Source organism: Ictidomys tridecemlineatus, chromosome 12 (genome assembly GCF_052094955.1).
Source record: "Ictidomys tridecemlineatus isolate mIctTri1 chromosome 12, mIctTri1.hap1, whole genome shotgun sequence".
Classification (NCBI taxonomy): domain Eukaryota; kingdom Metazoa; phylum Chordata; class Mammalia; order Rodentia; family Sciuridae; genus Ictidomys; species Ictidomys tridecemlineatus.
Window position 1 is genome coordinate 27,834,905 of NC_135488.1, and position 22,520 is coordinate 27,857,424.

General features: G+C 49.9%; 1 protein-coding gene across 23 annotated transcripts in view; it reads right to left on the minus strand.

The window, feature by feature from the left end:
• The window catches only part of LOC144369142 (mitotic spindle assembly checkpoint protein MAD1-like), a 282,508-nt gene that overhangs the window by 136,183 nt on the left and 123,805 nt on the right, over positions 1-22,520 (minus strand). For all 23 annotated transcript variants that reach the window (XR_013428597.1, XR_013428596.1, XR_013428599.1 and 20 more), the window contains one exon: positions 8,747-8,891. Coding sequence is in view for 10 of the 23 variants with exons in the window: in XM_078028234.1 (XP_077884360.1) it covers positions 8,747-8,891 (145 nt within the window). In the remaining 13 variants the exon portion in view is untranslated. The remainder of the gene's footprint in view (positions 1-8,746; positions 8,892-22,520) is intronic.

The window sequence follows — 22,520 nt, forward strand, 5'->3', positions numbered from 1 at the left end:
ACTCCACGAAGGAAAGCCCATCTTGAACTCCCTGGAGAGGACCCCTTGCACTTCCCGCCTGGGTGTTCTCAAGTTCGCCTGGCAGCCTTCACCCCACATTTAGCTGTTTCCCACTTGGCGGCTGCCTTGCTTGCTTGCTTGCTTACTTACTTACTCAGCGGCTGCCTCTGCTGACCAGTCTTATCTGTGCCTCAGCCCTCCTTAAAGATTTGACACCAGTCATGATGTGCACTGCAGAAGAAGCACCACCCTGCCCAGGTCTCTCCCTGGCCTCTGGGTCAAGGCTCCTCTGCTCAGGATAGAGCTGCAGGGCACAGCACTGCGGCCCATGTGACCCTTCCAGAGCAGCGGTCTTGACACCATAGGATAATCACTGATGCTTGAGAGCAGTTCTCTAGCTTACTGAGGATATTTTACAGAAATAAGTGTTCCAAGCCTCCCAGCAAGCAGGAAGGACAAAGAGAAGGGAAGGGTCAGGATGACCGCTCTCACCTCCAGAGAAGCTGACTCAGGCTAACGGGCTTGCACGACAGGGCAGCCAGTGTAGAGCAGACACTCCCCAGGATGCACAGCCCAGTTCCCGTGAAACTCCAGGTACCCCAGGCCCCACACACAGGGGTCATGGGGCACAGTGCACCATGACCAGAGTGATATGCTCTACAGCCACCCTATTAGCAAGAGGTGCCTGATACCAGGGGCCCAGGGGAAAACACTTGGCAGCATTCTCCAGGAGAAGTGTCCCTAGAACCACTCCACCTGAACAAGGGGGTGGGGCCCAGTAGAGAAAAGGAGGGAGACTTCATTTCATTAAACATATTTCTTGCTAAAAGTTAGCTTTTACTGCTTACATTCTATAAATAAGATTCTGCAACCATGTTGTAGAATATTAGGGCACACTGGAAATAGCTCATTTCAAATAAGAAAATGGTTTGTGTTCACCCAGTTCTAGAAGCCAATTTTCAATTGCTTAAAATAGTCATGATATTTTACCAAGGTAATTATACTCTTAGCTATCAGTAACAATTAACTCCTTAGACCAGAGCCGCTTAATAAAGGTCTCAAAATAAAATTGCGCATTCCAAGCACCGAATACTTAAATGTCAAGCACACCAACAGGCCCCTCAGAGGGGATGCAGACACTGAGAGCCATCAACTGGGCTCCTCAGTAGGCTACATCCAGGTCCTGTTGGTGGTTGGTGTGCTATGCTCTCCCCTCAGGAGGCGGGTTGTGCTATGCTCTCCCCTCAGGGAGGCGGGTTGGAGGTGCACAGGGCGAGGATGCCTCCCCAGCAAGGCAAGGGAAAGACCAGCCTCTTAAAGAAACCTGAGGTCCATGGCAACCACCTCAGGGAATCTTGGAGAGGGGGTACTCCCCAATCACAAGCAAGCCAGGCTGGGGTCTGATGTGCCCAGGTCAGAGTCCTTGGGAGTTGGACATCACCTATATGAGACACCACACGTCAAAGCACAACACACCCTCCCAGAGCAGCCTGATGAACAGCTTCATCATGCTGGCTGGCAAGACAAATCCTTGCATCCCCAGCCCAGGGGCTGCGTGGCGATTGGTATCGATTCATCGCAACATGCCTTGCAGGGATAGTCAGTATAAATAATCAGTCAGTGTCAAGCAATCAATATCTACCTTCCTGCTAACTCAGAGACGCCCATGAACTCAGCGTGAGTTGAGGAGGTCAACTTGGACCAAAAGCTTCTCATCTACTAAGTAGAGGAGAAAATGGAAATTTCCTGCAATGGGAGCCTGAGGTGTGAATGTCAAAGACAGAAACTCCCTAGGAAGCCAGACACGAGCTTCCAGAGTCATAAAAGACCCCACTGGGACAATAAAGAGCTCAGACTCCACAGGGGACAGAGATTGAGCCACCCTAGTACCATCAAAAGCAGGTCCTCTTTCTGACCAACTCCCAACCTGAGAGGGGATCTGAACAGCCACCAGAACCAAAGTAACTCTGATAACGTAAACTAGAGGCCACAAATCAGAGCAGAGGAAACACACAGCCACAGGCCAGATCTGGCCTCCAAGAACAGCTGCAGTCACACAGCTGTTTGGAACACTCCATATATGCATCCAGACTGCTAGCTTTCTGAGAAAATAAGATCCCTCAGGACAACCACATGACCCTCTCCTCCCCAAATGGGTCATACACTCCAACCCGCCCTACCTGGGCAGGCCCACTCCCCCAGCTGAGGCAGGCATCTGAGTTTTCAAAATATGACTTTTATATATCTCCCATCCCTGACCCCTGGTGTCATTGACAATGACATTCACTCAAATGACATTCATTCAAAGATGCCCATATCCTGTTCTCTCACACCTATGCCCATGGTTACCTGGCAAGACACAGGGAATTTTCAGATACAACTATAGTTATAGACATTCAAGTAGGGAAGTTATTCTGGACATCCAGGCAGGCCAATATAATCCCAGGAGCTCTGAAAAACAGTGCTTTCTCCAGTGAAGACGGGGCTATGAAAAGAAGAGAACTGGAGAGGTCTGAAGGCTGGGAGGGTCTTCACCACCCTCTATGGGCTACAAGGACAGGTGGGAAACAGAAGGGCACATTCCGGTAGCCTCCAGGACCAGGATTTGGGACTGCAGAGACTAGATTATGCCAGTGACCCTAGTGAGTTCAGAAGCAGGATCCGCAGAGCCCAAGGTGAGTGCCCAGCAGGGGCTAAGTCGAAACCCCTGATCATGTCATGCAGGTCCTACCAGAGTCCAGGAACCAGCCATGCCTGCCCAGGCCACACAGCTCTCTCTGATAAATATGTGAGGTCTCCAGCTATGGGGTCTAGAGGTACCACAGCAATGATGGAAAGTCACACCCCAGTGCCAGAGGAACAGCTGCCTTCCTACAGCCTCCAGCCCCCAGGGCTTTCTGTCTTGAGAGGAACCAGGACCCTTAGTCCCACAACCCAGTAAGGATTTACTGAGCTCTGACAAGCCAAGGAAAAGGCAAGGTGAGGGGTGGAAGACCACTCTAGCATTCCCAGGAGCCTTCTCCCCCAGTGCCCAGTAGCCACTGATGATCTGGATTCTAGCAAGAGCTCAGAAAGTAAGCCTGTGACCAGTGTCACCCTGTTCACTCCCTTCCCCCCATCACCATGGCTCTATCTATAATAGCAAAACATGGAGGCAACAAAAGCTAAAAGGCCATGGTGCATCCTACCATGAAATACTACTCAGCAGTGACAAAGGAACACATGATGAACACACAAAAACTCGGGCGGCTCAGGAGGTTATCACACTGTATGAGAAAAGCCAATTTTTAAAGAGGATGTTCTGATTCCATTTATGTAACATTCTTAAAATGACAGGGCTGCAAAAGTAGAAAGCAGATCAGAAGCTGCCAAAGTCAAGTGCTGAGGGAGAGTGAGAGTGACTGGAGAGGATGCAGGCAGGGGATGGGGGACAGGCACAGGACACACATGCTGCCAAGACTAAACTCATGTTCTGCTGCCATGCCCTGTGCAGTCCCCAAGTTTTCATCATAAGGCTTAAGAATCTGGGGATATTATAACTTTACCCAGTCTGCTTTCCACTTTCAGTACAGTATTCAGTGAAATTTCATGAGCTATCCAACACTTTATTATCGAGCAAGCCTTGTGGAGATCACTCTGCTAGACTGCAGGCCAGTGCAAGTGTCCTGAGCACGTTGAGGCAGGCGGGGCTGAGCGGGGGCTATCAGTAGATGAAGTGTCTTAAATTCATTTTCTGACTCACTGTATTTTCAACTTACGATAGGTTTATTGGCACATGAGCCCCCTCCTAAGTCAAAAAGCATGTAGTCATGTAAAAGGTAACCATCAGGGGCATGAGGTGACAGATTCAAGAGACGTCTCTGAACCACCTTTGCAACTTCCTATGGACCTACATTTCAAATAAAAATTTAAAAGCCCTCAACTGGGGTTACCACTTGGAACATGGCTACACACTTTCAACCAAGTAAACACAGTGGAAGCCAGGCTTCGTGCTGCTGGGTTGGGCCTATAGAAAAAGGAGGAACCGGAATGGCCCATGTGGGGCTGGGCCTGAGCAAGTCAAGGACTCCGGTGTGAACTCAAGTGAATGTGACACAGATGGTCCCACAGATGCATTCACACGCACACATGCAATTTACACACATCTCCTGGCTCTTCTGGCTGACAGACATCCATTGGTAATACCCAAGTAGCAAGACCCACTTTCCAAACACCAGGCTGCATGAAAACAGCCAGGGACCCCTGGAAAAATGGCTGACTCTATGACTGGGACAGGAAATATACAGGATGAGCCCAGAGCATCTTGCAATGCCAGAAGTAGGACAATGCTCAAAACAAAAACAAAGGCCGAATGTTCTCTCTGATAAGTGGATGCTGATCCATAACAGAGAGGGGGGAGACATGGGGAAAAATGGAGGAACTTTGGGCAAAGGGGAAGGAAGATATTGAGGGTGCATGGGAACAGGAAAGATGATGGAATGAGATGCCCTAGATACATGTATGATTGCACATATGGTGTGACTCTACATTATGTACAACCCTAGAAATGTAAAGTTGTGCTGCAATTGTGTACAATGAATCAAAACACATTCTGCTATCATATATACCTAATTAAAATCAATTAATTAAGAAAAACTCACATATAAACCCACAATGACATCAAAGGGACCCAGGATTCAACTGAAAGACCCCAGTGCTACGGCCACAGAATAAAGTAGTAATGGATTAAAATCCCAAACCTAAAATAAATGTCCACAAGTCCATCTGATATAATAAATGAGGGAGAAGAGACAAACTCCTCATCATGGTTAGGATATAAGGTGTTCCCCAAAAGCTCCTGGTAATGCAGGAATGTTCAGAGGTGAAGTGACTGGACTATGGGAGTTGTAGCCGAATCAGCCCATCCTAGTTTGAATGGACTGACGGGGTGATAACTATAAGCTGGTGGCTGGAGAAGGAGTGTCATTGTGAGCATGCCCTGGAAGAGCTCATCTTCCCTGCAGCCCTTCCCCTTCCTGCTCCACTTCCTGGCCCCTATGAGCTAAGAAAAGCTCCTCTACCACATCCTTTCCCCATGATGTGCTGCCTCATTTTGGGCCCAGAGCAATGGAGTTGGCTGTCTATGTACTGAACCTTTGATTCTGTAAGCCAAAATAAATTTTTCCTCCTCTAAGCTGTTCTTATGAGGTATTCTGGTCATAGCAATGCAAAAGCTGGCTGAAACACCAGCCAGGCTAAAGAATTCTAAATAACTTAGATAGAGAAATCTGCCTCCAAGGAGAGAGTGTCAACTCCCAACCCCTTAGGTGGAGGCAATGCACACTGACCTCTTTCTAAAAATGCAGGTAGAAACTGGGAAACAGGAACTTGACATAGGAGAAGCCTGTCAAACCAGACCTCATCAGGGGCTCGAGGCCACCATCATTAGTGGCAAGTCACACTGACAGCATGTCCCCTTGACATGATGTGTTGAGAATGAAATTTTACCTCTTTTTCCCAAACCCACAACCACTGGTAATCATGAGAAAAACAGCAGGTAAATCTCCAAAGAGGAACACACCTCCAAATTGCCAAGGTCACCAGAAACAACGTCTGTAAAACTGTCACAGCCAAGAGGACCCCAAGGAGATATGGGGAGTAAATGTCACATGGTATCTTAGATGGGATCCTAACAGAGAAAAAAGACATTACAAATGGATTAAGAGACTCTGAATAAAGTATTCATCTTAGTTAATAATAATGTATCAATACCAGTTAATTATATCAAACATGTCATACTAACACAAAGTGTTACTAGGGGATACTAGATACAGGGAATTCTCTGAATTCTTAATTTTTCTGTAAATCAAAAATCTTAATTTTTCTGTCAATCAAAATGTTCTTGTCATATATAACTAAAAGGAACAAATAAAAAAAATTGGAAAGGAAACTGTTCTAAAAACTGAAGTTGCCTGGGTAAGCAGGTGCGCACAGACACAGCCCAGGTAAGCAGGTGCACACACAGAGCTTGTAACACAGCCTGAGAGTGGGCAGCAAGTAAATGGTAGCAGCAGTCCTTGGCTGGGAAAGTTGTCAGAGGGGTGCTGGGCCATGCCAAGGGGCCCTTGAAAGCATGGTGGAAGGTCGTGGGTGGCTCAGGATTAACTAAAAAGACCTGGTAGAGAACAAGGTGAAATCCAACCAGGCCAAACTCCCACCAGTGTGATTTCCGCATATTAAACATACCCGACAGACATGTGCTATGCTCTGAATGTTTGTGCCTTCCACAAATTCCTATGCTAGCTCCAAGTGATGGCATTAGGAAGAGGTGCTTAGGTCATGGGGGTGCACCCTCAGAAATGGGATCAGTGCCCTTGTAGAAGAGGCTCCAGAGCACCCCTTCTGCCTAGAGAGGAACAGACAGAGGCTCTGTGAATTGCAGCAGTCCTCACCCAGGTCATTCGAGCGCCCTGCTCTTGGTTTTGCAGCCTCTGGAACTGTGAGCAATCATTACTGGAGATGTGTAAGCCCCCAGCCCATGCTATTTTGTTACAGCACCTGGAAAAACTGAAACACCTTCCCAAAGTCACCTCTGCTCCCAAGGGCTGTGCACCCCTCCCCATCTCATAGCCATGACTCCCAGAGTTTATTCCATTTCCTCACTGGCTACGTGTGCAAGGCTCTGTCTCCTGGATCTGAGTCCCATAGAGCCTCCCTCGGGAGGGGACAATGGGCTTTGTTGTCAGGGCCTCGAAATAGCTGCCCAAGTGAGAATGGGTAAGCTACGTACGCACCCACTCACTATGGTCACATTCCAAGGGCCCTGGGGCCATCCTGCAGAGAGGGGAAACTGAGACCCAGAGACACTGAGAGGTGGTTTTGAGATCCCAGGGAAAAGCCAGGCTCCCAGACCTGAGTTCCCACTCCCCATGCCACAGGAAGGTTGCCTGGTCAAGGTGCCAAACAAACAACCACACAGCCTGGCTCCCCCCATCCCACTCTGAGGGCCCAAAGCCCCTCAATAGCCAGCACTGCCTGGGCAGCCCATGCTATGCACCCCCTGTTGCAGGGACTGAGGGAGCCCACTCCCACGGCTGCTGGACTAGGTGTTCATCTTGGCTTGCTTCCACATATCTGTATGCTGACCCCAAAAGCAGCTTTTAGATGATGAACCTCCTTCCTCTTCCCTGGTCTACACATGCTCTCATGAACTGTAAATTCCTCGGGTCTGCACGTTAACTTTACACCAGGTAACTCCTCCCGCGTCCTCGCAGCAGTGTTTTCAGGAAGCTAGCAGGAAGGGGCGGGTGCCAGTGAGCATTATCACTGCTGCCTCATTCCCACTGGACTAAATCCTGTGAGGCCCGTGGCCATGTAGTCACATCACAGGCACCTCATACTGACACCAGTGGACAAATTTGGAAAGAAGGGAGGGTGACTAAGGCCCAAAGCCTTGCCCGGGGAGGCTGCAGAATGGCTACCCAAGATCTGAGTGCCTTCTCTCAAGGAGCAAGGTCCTGGTTTTGAGCTACCTATGAAGGCACTTTGGGAACTCACCTCCCTGGGATCCACCTGCAAGGCCAGGGCTCCCAAGTTAGCCTCTGGAGCTGAAGAGAGGGTCTGGCCTCCACTCAAGTCCTGGGAAGCCCTGCATGATGCCAAGACAAACATGAGGTCTTCTTTGCACAGATATCTAGGTGCTGCCAAGAAGCGAGCAGAGGCGGCCAGGGAACAGCAGCATGTAGCAGCTGAAATATGACTCGTTTTCTGAAAGCTTCATAAGCAGGGGGTTCCAGAGATAAAGAACCTGGCTTTATCTGGATCACTAGACATGATCAAGAGCTGGCAGACACTGTTCAGGCACGGCTTCTGGTACTTCCTGGGCACATCCCCTTTCCTGGGGCAGAGTGGGGGGTCAACACAGCTCCCTCTGCCCACTTGACAGCAGTGTGGACAGGTGGGGAGTCTCTGCCTAGCAATCTGATGCCCCACCCTTACACAGAGTGTGCTTGGGGACAGATTTGGCCTTTTTCTTCCTTGCCTTTTGAAATTTCAATGTCCATGGCAATGTTTTATTAAATAATACTCACCAAAAACCATTTGTGCCTGAGTAACATTGGCTTAACACGCCAGATGTTGGAACCCCTCAGGCAAGAACAATTAGAAAAGGCACAGAGGCCAGACAGAACCACTGAGTAGGGAAAACAAGTGTGTCCCATCCTGCACAGCTGGAAACACGGGACCAGCCTCATTCTACACCCAAGACCAAAGCCCACTTCAGTTTCCTCTACACTTATAGACAGTGAAGGATGGGAAGGCTGCCTTGCCCACTGGGTCTCAAGGATGCTGACCCCAGTCAGGGCCCTGCAAAAGACCAGCGATTACACAAAAGGCTCCACCAGGCTGTGGCACCAGGCCAGGAAACACGGGTTGCTAGAGAGAGACTGCAAAAAGCAAGGCCTCCTGGAAATACAGGATTGAGGAGACCCTGGCACTCCAAGGACTTTCCTGACAATTCGGGGTAAGAGCACACAGCCTAACCAAACTGCCTGATCAAGCTGCCAAGATGCATCCTCTTTGGCAGAAGGTTTGTGTTGCCCACGGCCTGTGGTTTCCAGGCAGTGGCATGCTATGCTATTTGAGACATGAGGGCATAGACCACTGGCAGCAGCCATGTAAAAGTCTGCACAAAGGTGTGGTGCCAGAGAGAAAAGGACAGGTGTGCAAGTGGTGGGGCAGGCCTGGCTGCACTTCAGTGGACCTGTACCTTGGTCAGCAATAGAACACGCTTCTGGAGCCTCCGGGCCAGTGCCTCATGGGTCTCCCGCTTCTTCCTCTCCTCTAGCAGCTGGCTACTGACTTGCCGGACCTCTTCCTGGAGCTGCTGCTGGGCCTTCTCCAGTCCCCGGGCACTGTGCAAGGAAGACAAAAGGGGAGTGATAAGGTCTGATGAGACCACCCCAAGGCCCTGGGATGATTCCCCACAGCGAGCCCCACCAGGATGCCCTAAAATAGAGCTGCACGTGCAGCTGCCTCGCTGTCATTTCCTCACTCCTGAATAGCTACTTAACGCCTTTCAGGAGTTTCTGGATTTCAAATAGACGCCCAGGGTGATCCCAGCACACGGCAGGAGGGGGAGGGAAGCTCAACTCCACACACAATGGGAAAAATTGTCAGCCACGCAGTGCTTCAGTACGGGACTTCTGAATGAGCTAAATTGCCAGCACAAGCACTTCCCATGTGAATCACAGTTGGCGCAGATGTGCAGCATGGAGGGGGCTGCACAGTCCCTAAGACTTTCTGCCCATCGAAACCCTCTCGGCCACACACTGGGCCTATAGTGTGGGAGAGACCCTAGGGTGCAGCCAGGCTGAGCCCTCTCCCTGCCTCTGTGCGGCCAGCTGATGTTTCCTGCCTGTCTCCAGCTTCAACATCCCCCTTCCCTTTACATCCCCACAGCCTCTGTCTCCTCATGTCTCCCCAGCATCATACCACCTCCATCCAGATGGCCTTCTGGTCCATCCTCTGGCAACACATCTCTTCAGACCAGAGAAGGCAGGAGCTCTCCAAGCAGAGGGCAACCTCCCAAAGTATGCTTGGGAGAGCCATGACCCCTGATCTCTCAATGCCACCAATTCCCCCACAGCCATGCCCAGCACAGGCATGAAGCTGGCTGGTCCTTCAGAGGCCGGCCCAGGACCCTGGTGAATGCTGTCAGCACCAGAGAACTCCAGCCAATGCTTAAGGGTTCCTAAGATCCACTAGGGAGGGACAAGCAATGGTCATGATTAAGAGAGTGAGTGAGGCAGGGCCAGTGCACCAGGAGGGCACATTAGCATGTGAAGAGGGAGCAGGGTTTATCTCCTTCACTGGCAAAGATTTCTTCCCAAAGAAAATCCTAACCAATCCTTGAAAATAAAACATGAACAGGATGATAGGGTTCTCATATAAGGTGACATTCATAACATTTATGAGAGGTGACAATAAGAATGATGGGGCCACTTTGAAATTTTGAAATTTGGGGATGGGCTGTGAAGGACATCTGCAGTCTGAGATTATCTTTGGCATCCAATTATTTCTCTTTGTTTTGATTACATGATTTCAAGGAAACCTTAACTCATAAGGGCGATAGATAACGATTTCTTTAGAGGTAGTCTCTACTGCAAATTTTTTCTCTTTCACATGAATGAGTACTTACTGGATTTTCTAAATTATAATTTAGTAAAATTCTTTAAGCAGCAAAAATATAACTCGAAAGTGAATGTAAATCAAAGATTTATGGAACTTTCTAAGGGATCTGGTAACGGCCTTAGTCCTGTTGAGTGTGGCAGGGAACACTGGTGTAGGCTGCCTGGGACAAGCCAACCAGAGGCCTGCAAGACCATGGAAGCTGGAACCAAGGCTCAGAATCAAGATGCTGGCATTTCATTCAATAAACCCACTCGGAAAGCCTGGCACTGATCTCTACTCCAGATGCAGAGTCAGCCACTGCCACCTGCACCTCTAGGTGCTCCAAAACCAAAGCCACAGTATAAAACAAGTGCAATTATTCACTGGAAACAGATATATTAAGAGGCTATTTTGAGTTCCAGTTCAATTTAAAACTATTCAAAGACCAATTTAATAATCAAGAACTGTGAAATCGACTCTTGAATCATTGAATTCAGGTGGGGAGGTTCACAAGCACCTTAAATCACTGCTCCAAAGTGGGTAATTTAATTAGAAGAATGGTAGCATTCGATATGCTGTTTGAAGAGTCATATACACAGAGGAAGGAATGTGGCAATGCGTCTGTAAGGTGACAGGGCACAGTACGACACTGGATAGGGTTGAAGGATAAGAAAACACGCTGAGAAGCTGTCCTTAGCACAAGGGGGTTAGTGTAGGCTTGAAAAGAGAGTGACAAACCCCATGTCCTACACACTAGAAGCACAACATCATCATATCTGTGGGGAGAGCTGGGCCCTCCCCACCCACTGCAGTTGCAAAGGGACAGGAGGCCATGCCATATCTGCTATTCTTTTGTGATCCTAAGGACCTGTGCTTGGTGTCACAGAGTCATGTTGCAGGACTGGGCACCAGGAACCCAGTACCAAGTCTGAGCCAGATACTAGCATGACATAGATGGGCCCCAGCCACTATAGGGAGGAGAGGACACCAGGCATGGAGATGCCCTGACCCAAGCCTTCTGCCCAGATCCAAGATTCCCAAGTACACAGCAGCTGCAGGCGGTGGCAGGAGCTGTGCTCCATGGCCCCCACAAGAGAGAATGGGGCCTCTAAGGGGTAGGGTACGACACCCAGGTTGGAAAAGCTCACTCACCAGGTCACAAAGAAAATCCATGCTCTCTCAAGAGCAAAATGCATTTCCTCAAGTGAGAAGGAAAAGAAATAAGCCAGAAGAATACTCAGTCCTACAAGAGACTCTAGTAGGCAAGACAGCACCAACTGCAGCCCACTGCCCTGCCCGTGGCAGGGGAGATAAGACCTCTGAGAGCCACCAGACTGGGCACAATCACGGTTCCACATCTATTGGGCAGTTCCCAGGGCAGTTATCTGGTTTCCAAATTTTCCAAGAGATAAACATAGACTTAAAAACCCTACTTCAGCAGATGACAGGGAGACTGAGTTCCTGAGTACTCTGCAGAACCTCGCTGGGGGTCAGGAGCACTAGAAAAACAAGAGGCATTGAACAGCCAAGGGCCTGCCTCATGGACTCCACCCACATGGATCACATGCACAGAGAGTTTACTAATGCAATGTACAGTTAACCAGACATAAACTGAGTGATACAGGGCAAAAGGAACAATCCAAAGACTGTGGGAGGCAACAACTGAACAGCTATAATTCCTTGGACTTCATGACAAAAGGGAAAGACTGAAATAATTAAAATCTGGAAACCTCAGAAGAGGGACCTGTGGTATAGAGCATTGATGGTGTCTGAGCCAGGTGGGAGCCCTGCAGGGTCTGGGCCCAGGCCTCTGAAGAGGGCCAAGCTTGCAAAGGCTGCTGCTACTGAACTCTGGAAAAGCTGAAGACTGGATACAGCTGCTGTGTGGTGATAAGGAAGTGTCTGAAGGAAAGGAAGGTGGCCACAGGCAGGACAAGCCAAGGGCAGGGCCCCAGCCACAGCCCCCTCCCCCTACTCCTCCTCCATTCTGGCCATGTCTCTCTAGTACCCACTATGGGCTGACAAGGCACCAGTCAGACAGTTGCAGAGGGCTGCAGGTCCCAGCACTGCAAGATGGAACACAGAGAGGGGACTCTAACTGAGAGGAAACTTTGCAACTGGCAGCGGCAAAGACAGAAAAAATGAGTGCTGTGTTCTCACATCAGGAGGCATACTGGAAGGTACTGAAGGCACACAGGCAAAGGAAGGAAGGGCACCACATGTCGGTGGCAGGAGAAGGGCAGGCAGGAGGTGGTATTCACATCAGCCCAGCAGCAGCACTGCAGAAGAAGGACTCACGGCCCAACAGGAGGTAAGTGAGGATCAGAAGGGAGACACAGGGCAGACAGGGAGGGGCCTACACAAAGACTCAAGAGGATGAAAGGGAGCAAAGTCAGAAAGCAAGGACAGCCCTTTTGGGGCCTTTGCTAGGCCACAGAGGTGAGCCAAAACTAGGTCAGTAGAGGACATAGGCAAGAAGAGACCAGCTCTTGCTTATAAAACAGAAAACAGTGTGGAAGAGTGTTGTTCACGCGTTCCAGGGGCCGGTCCTGTTGAGGCAGGAAGAGGCAGAGTACTGTGGGCAGTGAAGAGACAATTTCGCCTGAAGGCCCAAGACAATGAGAAGGACTAAAATATGGTGAAAAGAGGGAGGATGGCCCCTCCTCAACACACACACAGAGCCCAAAGGCTCCCAAGCAAGTGCTACTGAACCCAAGGATGCAAGTGGGTGGGACAGTAACCCTGGATCAGAACAGGACCTCTCCGTTCTGTCCCACAGGCTTTCTGAGGGCCTCCCTGGCTCAGAAGCAACTGGGTGACCAAATCCCACAGCACTAACCCACACCAGTTCCCAGGCTGCGGGTCCATCCCCATTGGGAAGCTCCCTCTGTTCACGCTCAGCCTTTCTTCTAAGGGAAGAAGAGAGAGCTCATAAAAAATTAAACTTCTAGCTCCATGCCAAGCTGAACTCTAAGGTCAGCAGTATTTCCATGAGCCTTTGGGAGTTCAAAACAAAGCTCTTGGTGCTTCAAGGAGAAGCTGGGCATGTTTATCGATCGATGCCTTTTTGAGGCGGCATCTAGTGAGAGAAACAGTCCATGCTTTTGAGAAGCCATCTTTGTAAGTGGCAGGCCACTGCAGTCCACTTTTATGAAGTCTTCATCAGAAACTCAGGCTAAGAATATCCACTTGAAGGAACAAGGAAAGGACACAAGAGACTCCAGAGTGGCAGGAGACATTTTCACAACCTTCTCCAAGAGACTGCTGGCTGAGCTTCTTCCCTTGCTCGGCCCAGCATGTCACCAGCTCTGCTGTCTGTCTTCTCACAGCTCCAGCCTGGCAGCCCAAGCACTAACAGGGCAAAGAAAGGACATGTGTGCAAACAGACACTGAGATTCCTAGACAACATGGCCACCATGAGGGACTGCCTCTGAAAAGGAGCAGGGCAGGAGGTACAGTGCATCCTGCATGCTTGGGATGAGTGAGGGGCTGCATGGTCACAGTACCTGAGCCCTGCCTGGTGTGCAAACCCAGGGACACAAAGGTGCCTCAGTAGCCACAACCAGTCCCAAAGCCAAAACAAGAACTCTGAGCTAAGCACCACCCCTATAATGGACTGAATTTATCTGTGTCCCCAAATTTGTATTTTGAATCTAAATCCTAACATGACAGTGTTTGGAGGTGTAGCCCTGGACAACTAGATCACAAGGGAAGAATCCTCATGCTGGAATGAGTGTTCCTATAAGAAGTCCCCTGCCTCCCCATCTCCACTCTCTCGCTGTAAGAACACAGTGAGAAACAACACTGAACCAGGATGACAGCTCTCACCAGTCACCAGTGATCTGCTGGGGCCAAGGACTTTTCAGCTCCAAAAATGAGAGAAAGGAATGTTCATTGTTTGAGTCCCAGACTCTGGTACTTTTGTGATGGGGACCTGAATTCATTACAATCACCTTCTCATCCGTAACACCTGGACAAGAGCTGACACAGGAAGCTTTCTGATGGCTGCTCAAACATTTCCCTGACAGCGTGTGCCAATCTGTGGGTGGTCTCCAATTGGTTAAGTTACAAATATAATTGCATGGGTACATTGTTTTCAGTAATTGCTCTTTTGCATAAAACTCTGCAGGAAAATATTGATAAAATTTAATTCAAACTGTTGCAAAGTCCTTAAAAACACCTTTATTCTTAGTCATAGACACAGATCAAAATCCACTAACAGTCCTACTATTATGGACAATAATGTACCAATAAAAAATATGGAAAAGACTACTAACACTTAAACTAGGAGAAAAAATGCCCACCAAGAGGACTGTGGATGGAGTTCAATGGTAGACTGCTTGTCTAGCATGCTTGAGTCCCTGCATTCACTCCCCAGCACCACAAAATATAAAAACAACAAACAAAAAAAAAAAAGAAAGAAAGAAAAACAGTAACACAAGTGATTTTTGGCATTCTCCTTTTTGCAAATGGGTAAATGCAGACCCACATGACTGAGTCACCTGGGTCAGGCCACTGTGTCCCCAACAGGAAACAGCAAATGCTTGCCCTCCACAGCCTCTCATTACTCTGTGGATGACCAAGTCCTGGAGCACCACGGCAGTGATGGCAACAGCCAGAGTCAGCCCAAGTCAAGCCACCCACCAACTGGTGCCATGCCATATGCCTACCTCAGGGATAAAATGCCCCAATCTCTCAGGCCATGCAAGGGTGCTGACCTACCCCAGAGCCAGGCCTCTGGGCTGGATCTGTTGCACTGTTACCTACACAGTCCCCACTGTGCAGAGGAGGAGCAGGGCACTATGACATGGCTCCCTCCCAGCACATCAGGAAATCTCCAGGAGCTGAAAGAAATTCTAGAACTCTGCTTGTCTAGTGAGTAGAAGAATCTAGCTAGGAAGAATCATAGGCAGGATTAGGAAATGGAAGACAGGGTGAGGGCCAGCGGTCCCACCAATGAACTAAACCTGGAGTGTGTGCCAGGCCCCCATCCTGGGCCCAGAAGACAGCTGCACACTCCATCAAGATGGGCACTGACAGATAAGAGGATGTCAGAGTCTAATAGACAGTGAGCTGATCAGCAGTCCAATGGGATGGGGCGGCATGATGCTCTGAGGCAGCAGACGAGACCCCAGAACCACTGTCTGCCAAAGGAGCTTGAAAGGGGCAAAGATAAATAAGGCTAGTCTCAGTGAAGTGAGAAAAGGGTGCTAGGGGAACCCCCAACAACTGAGGAAAGGGCAAACGAACAGTGAACACAGATAAGAGCACAGAGGACTGCCTGCGGTGTCGGGGATGCCTGCTCCAGGTGGTCTGCGGGAACAGGCAAAAGCAACGGGAGACAGCAGCTCGGTTACAAGGGGCGAGAAATCTCATACTCAGAGCCCTCCAAGGTGAAAAGACTACTTGGTGAGAATTTCTCCCAACAAAGAGACCACTGTGGCTAGCCAAACACTAGGACGGGGCCCCACAGAGAATCAATGATGACCAGATTTCAGAAGACTTACTTAAGATTTCCAGGTGAACCTGGGCTTTATTTCTGGCTGGTGTAGCCTGAAAAACCAGTAACACATGGACAGGAGACTAAACATTCTGCAAAATAGGAGGAAGAAGCTGATCATACCCTTTCCAGGTGGGCACTCGCCTGAAGATGGAGTAAGAAGCTCCCTTTCTCCAACTGCCTCCAAAAGAAGTTTTAGTTTCCAAGTTATTGCCAATAAAGAATAGGTCACAGCACCCAGCACAGAGGAGCTCATAAGTACTATGGGCAGTAGGAGCCAGTGGCCCAAGTGTGCCCCGCAAGAGGTCTCAGGGCAGTCAGGAAAGCAGGGCTGCACTCCCCACAGTCCTGCCCTGTCCTGGCTGTTAAGGCAATCCACAGACAACTGACCCAGAGTCACGGCGCCCTCCTTTTGGCAGCAGACAGGAGGGAAACCAGAGGTTTCTATGGTCCACAGTCCAAGGAAGGGCAAAGCCCATCCAGAGCATGTCCAGATCAGTGCCTTTGAAAGAGGCAATTAGAGAGAAAGCAAAGGATAAATGTCTGAATAGTGCTCTCTAGAAGGAATTCCTACCCAGGCCAGCACAAAGCCCAGATAGCCAGAAGGAGGTAGAAATGGGCTTGGTATCTGGGGAAGAGTGGAGCCCAAAGCAAGGACTCCAGGCTCCCACTTAGGGAAATATCACCCAGTCCATGTGCTGAGGAGAGGACCCCCCAGGGCCTGCTTGTCCTCGAATCTTCCCATCCCTGTGAAGGGATCGACACTCACCAAACCCCACCAGGCAGCACCAAGGAGCCTCCCTGAGCTTCCCTTCCCTACTACATCCGGGGTACAGTGAAGCCTCCAGAGAACATTCAGAGCCAAGCTCCATTCTAGGTTCGGGTGTGACTACTCCATGGCCTCCTGGCTGCCATCACTGCCCTCATGGACCCCACTCATCCTCCTAGCCACCAAATCGACCCTGAAATGTAAACTCAGCACAGTCTCATCCCTGGAGCCTCTCCATGACTCCTGCTCACACACTGCAGGAGCACCAGGTCAGGTAAGCCCGCCTCCCCCAGCTGCTTCCCAGGCACCATGGCCACACTCCCTATCCACACATTCACGCCTGTCACCTCAGGCTTTGGGTGGCTGTGCATGCATCCTAGAGAACTCTCTCACCTGATGCCCCCATCAGACAAGCACCTTCCTGCCTACCACCTAGTTTAAGTCACCTTTACTATTTGATCTCATGGCCCCTGTTCTTTCCCCCATGTCATGACTTGCCATATTAACACACATTTATGTGCTTAATGCCTTCCTGCCCTCCTGCATGCCAAGAGGGCAGAGGTGGCAACTGTTCAGATCTCTACTCCACATCCAAGTGCCGTGCAGAGTGGCTCTTCAACAAATCCCTGTTGTTTCAGTTCATACTGATGACAGGCCACCTCTAAGAAGTGGAATCATGGAATGAAGCCTGTAGCACCTCACCGAATACTAGGCTGCTCATGGACATGCCAAGGCAGAGGAGACAGAGTTCCAGGGCTTCAAGAGAACGGTGCAGACAGCAGGTGTTATGGAATTTACAGCCCATTTGGGGAACAGCAGCAGGAGTATGTCAGGTGGCTCCAGGTGAGGGCACAGTGGAAAAGCAGGAAGCATTCTGCACAGGGTTCTTGGGACAGAGGACAGCAGGCAGGCCTAGGAGGCTGGCAGGGACTGAGAAAGACTGTCCACTGGATGCACCTGGCCTGGGCCTGGAGGAATCTTCCAATTCTGACAGAGAGCACTGTCTGCCAGGACAACCTCCCATACCACATGCACATGCTTGAGAGTATGCTGAGTTTACATTTCAGGAAATGCAAGCAGCCATGTTTACAGGGGCTGGAAGAAGCAATACAGCAGAACCCCTGTCTACCGCTGGAGCTTGAAAGGGGCAAAGACAAAGGTGGTAAAATTTTAGATGGAGCACAGACCAGGCAAAGGTTTCCAGAGGGCAAAGGCAGCACTGTACTGATGCCAAGCTCCTAAACCCCTTCCCTGCTACCGCAGAAGGTCATGTGTGTGTGTGTGTGTGGGGGGAGAGACATACATATTCTTTCTTGTGAGTAGGTCAGGTCAGCCATGGAATCAGTTCCACAGAGGCAGCGTGGCCAATGCAAGGGCTCACGTCTAGGTACTTTTGAGAAGGAAATCAATAGCTGCTTCTGGAGAGAAGCAAGGAGACATGGTCCTGAGATTCCACTGGAGCAAGGGGCCCAGTGAATGTGTACAAAGCCTCACAGAATCCGCCCAAGGAGGCTCCGCATACTGACAGACTTCTCCAACCTCCGGCCTTCTCACTGACACTCAGAGTCACTGATCTCAACCCAGTCCAGCTGGCTACACCACACTTAAGAAGTCACATAGGGAAAGTAGAAAGCAGGTAAATACCAGCAAGCACTGGGTCTCTTCACGCACCTTAATGGGATGGGTAAACTATCTATGTCCAGTATGTTGGGTGGCTCCTTTGTAATGAGCTGGTGGAGATGCACATCCCAACCCCCTTTTCTAAATCTGTGCAGGACCGAGGGTGGCAGCAGAGGTGGTCAGCAGGGTTCTCCTGCACAAGTATGCCGCCCTCACCCCGGGGCAAAGCCCTCAAGGTTACAGGATGCCACTGCACATATAATCTTGAGTGGTGTCCACAAGCACCTGAGCAGCTCAGATGAGAAGCAAGCCTGGCCAGGGCCACAGACAGGAGTCATGTCCAGAGCACTGTCTACCCACATGGGCACTCCCATGTGGCCAAAGCCCACAGACTATGACAAGGTTGCCTTTGAAACGAGTGGGGAGAAGGAACCAGAGACACAGAAGGGAGCAGAGGCAGTCCTGCTCCACCTCCTAACACCGTGTGCCCAAGCGCAGACTCAGAGCAGCAAGCTTCCCCCGGCGCCCTCGACGCCTAGGCTCAGCCTGGCACGCAGCTGTCTTTATTTACGCCATCTAATTCCAATCTTAAATGCCTCCAAGTGTCATTACACATTTCTCTGAAAAAAATAAAAATAAAAATCCAAACAGCTGAAACAAAACCAGAGAATGAGAAAAGCAAAGACTGAAATAATTACCAATCAACTGCACGGCCGAGGGAGCAGGCTCCGAAGCTATAGTCTGGCCTCCCGGTCACTGCTCCCGATGATGCCTCTGATGAGTGCTCTGTTCCTAACATCTCATCAATTTGAATCACCAAATTCAATTTGCATTCCCAGATAAACAGAGGCCACCCAGTAAATACTCTCATCTGACCTTGAAATGTGAGAAGGAAAATTGCCCCTTACAATTTCAATTCATAATGCATAACCCAATTTAGTTGACTGGGAACCAAACTGTAATCCCATTGGTGGGGCTGCCTCCAAAGCCAGGGCATTGGGCAGGAGCAGGACAGTAAGCGTAGGCCCCAGGTTGCTGATAAGTGGCTCAAGTCTTTACTGAGCAACTACCATGTATCTTCCTGCCCAACTTTTGGAAGAAAAAAAAAAAGATGTAGATAGATAATTAAGACGATCTGAAGTGATGGCTGATGCAGGCACACATGGCAGATGTCCTGGAGCCACCCAGCTCCAACTTCTGGAGGCAGAGGAGGAGAACTCTCACGTGTAGCATCTCAGCCTTGATGTGCCCGTGGACAAGGTTCTGAGCACATGGCTTTCTATTAGGGATTGCAGAAAAGGAAGACATGGACAGTCACAGAGTCAGCAGGCAGCAGAGCGAGGCTGCAAGACGGTCATCTATGCTCTTTCACACACCAGAGGTCAACAAACAGCCCTCTGCTTATTTTTTGTAAATAAAGTTTTATCAGAACATAGCCATGCCCACTGCTGACATATTATATGTGGCTGGTTTCCTGTGGAAGACTGTGTGACCTAAAAAAACAAAAATATTCACCATCTTGCCCTTTACAGAGAAAGGCTACCAATCTGTGGACCACACCAAAGACGTAGAGTTACCAACAGAGCGACAGAAATAAAGACATGAGCTCCACCTTACTGAGGGCCATCCCAACACTGCCAGCATCTTGGCATGAGAGCAGCTCCCAGAACAAGACACTCCTGCCAGCCTGGCCCAGCCACAGACCCCACAAATTCATGAATTCCAACAAAAAAAAAAAAAGAAAAGAACCTTGCTAATCTATAACCCACTGCCTCCTCCCGCCTAGTAACTCACTTATACATACATCACTGCCTTCTTGCAAATAGGACTCCATCAAAGGACACGGAGAAGCAGCTCAGGAAAACACGTAGAAACCCCTTTCTCAGTCTCTCTCCAAGAAAGTATGTTTGATGAAGCAGAGGTACTGAGCCCCTGCCTGGGATGGAGGGATTTCTACCTCATGCTCTAGCTAAGGCCACAAACACACAGGGGTATGATACTTCCCAGGGACGCTGCACCTGGAGACACAGCTGGGACATGACCTGGGCCTTGGCACAGGGCACCCTGGCTCATTAATCCTCAGCTATCTCACTCCCTCCACAGCCCCCCAGCCTTCTGAGATCCAGACTCCATCTCCCACCCTGGACACAAACTCAGGAGACAAAAGGAGAAAGAAGAAAGAGCTGCTGTGACCATTTAAGAGAGACCAGGACCTGGGCAAGGGTTAGGGACACAGCAAAGGAAAGAAAAGAATAGCAGCAATGGCCAAGTTCAGGGAGGGTCCAGATAGGGGGCTCTGGGTCTCAAAAGACAACGGGCACATGGACAGCAGTGGCCAGCTGGAGCCAGGGTCTCTGGACATGACTCCTTGTCCCTTCTTCATCAGACTATGAGTTTAATAAAAATACATCAAGTTCCCCAAAACAGACCTTCAAAGAAACAAAGCTCTAATCATCTGTCATCAACTCCACTCTCAATGCTTCTCAAACTCTCAAAGTGTCTCTGTGTTGGCCAAGCTGTCTCCTCCTGACAAGTCCTACATGGAAGAAATACCTGTGGCAGGGCATGGAATGTAGAAAGAACAGAGCTGCCCCTGTAGCTAGGTAAAACACACAGGGAAATCCTGCACTGGGCCAGGGCCAAACCACGCACAGAATGGCAGAGGGCAGCTTCCTTGCCAAGCCAGCTGAGGACCCCTTCCTCTCCTCCTCCTCTCACTCAATAGGCCAGCATCCCTGAACATCCTCTGTGTGCTGCTCTGGCTGCTACACAAGACTTGGAAGCCAGTACAGCCCAGGGGATCACACATGTGACAGCCCCAGGATTGAAGACCCATGGAAACAGAGGTGTGTATGGAGGTGGAGAAGCAATGACCCTCACCAGGTCCAGATATGATCTGCATCTCCCAAGAGTTCATGAGTTTGTAGCTTGGTCCTCGGGTGGTGATGGGACCCTAAGAGGTCCCAGGTAGGGGGGCTCAGCACTTGTGGGAGGAGGTGACAGTTCTGCTCCACAAAACTGAGTCCTTTAGTCAGCTAGAGTGCACCCACAAAGGGGACTGTGGGGCTCAGGGCTCTCAGTCGCTCCCTGCTTTCTGGTTTATGACATAGGTTTGCTTTGCCACGAGCTCCTGCCATGATGTGCCATCCTTGCCAGAGGCCCAAACCCATGGTGCCACCTGATTTTGAACTGGAACCTCCAGAAGGTAATCAAAATAAACCTTTTCTAAGTTAGTTGCCTTAGGTATTTCATTACAGTAACAGAGAGCTGACTAACGTATGTGGGAACACGGAGGAGGAGGGATGATCAGAACATAGCATAGTGAGTGTGAGATCTAAGCATGTGCATGTGGAATACAGGAAGGCGGGAGGGGCCCCCAGAGAGCTCGGCTGGGGTTCCTGTAAAGGCAGCAATTGTAGCCACCACCCAGGAGGTTGCCCAGAACATGCTGGCACAGAGCTAGGCCAAAATCTCCATGTCTGGGGACAAGAGTCCACATGACAAGTGAAAGAATGGCATGTCACACTGCAGGACCAAGCCGAGAAGAGCTCTGAGAAGTGAGGGCACAATGCTTAATTGAGATTGTGAGTCAAATCGGACAAGCAGTTAAGAGATGAGACAGAATAATCTCAGCAACATCTCTCTCTTTGGAATCACCCAACAGCCCAATTAGTGGCTCTGATGCTGAGGTTCCCAGCACTCGCACGATCAATAGCACCCGCTGGCCAGCAGAGCGGGATGGCCTGTCTGCACTGGACCAGCTTCGATCGGCACCTGTGCTCCATCATAATCCTTCCGGCCGCCTGGCGGAGGCTGATTAACAAAGCCCATTCTGCCTGTTTATTCTCCCATTGATTTCACTGTGCTCGACCCAAAGCCCAAACATCAATACCCTGGTGGGTGAGGCACCTTCCCAGGGCCTCTGCAATCTCTCCTAAGGTGAGGAGTGTCCCCAGCCCCTGTCAATCACATATGCACGGCACAGAGAGCCATCTCTCTGTGTGGGGGACATCGTGGGTAACCAGGGCCAACAGAGTTAATGCTGTCAATAACTAATAAAAAAAATCCCCAAAGCATTCCCCACATTGGAAAATAAAAACAAAAGGAGAAAATGAGATTTTCAGAATTCTTAGTTTCTCTTCCACTATTTTTAGTGAGAGCTGGGAGCAGAAGGAGGCATCTGCTGACCGATGGCTATGTCAACACGGCCACTCATTTATTAATCTCACTTCCTCTCACCCCGGGCTCGGGCTTGGAGAGTTGACACTTGGCTTGAGAAATGCCAGCTCTAAGCAGTTTATTTCCTCTTGAACTTTAAGAACTGACTGAGACAGAATTGACCTTTAAAAGGCAGGGTTAGTGCTTGTCGGAACTGCTGCAGCACCTCTGTGCATATACAACATGAGAGGTGCCAGGCAAACTCCCGTGAGCGCAGGCAGCGAGGAGTAGAGGCACTCTGCGCAACAGAGGAGGTCTGAGGTG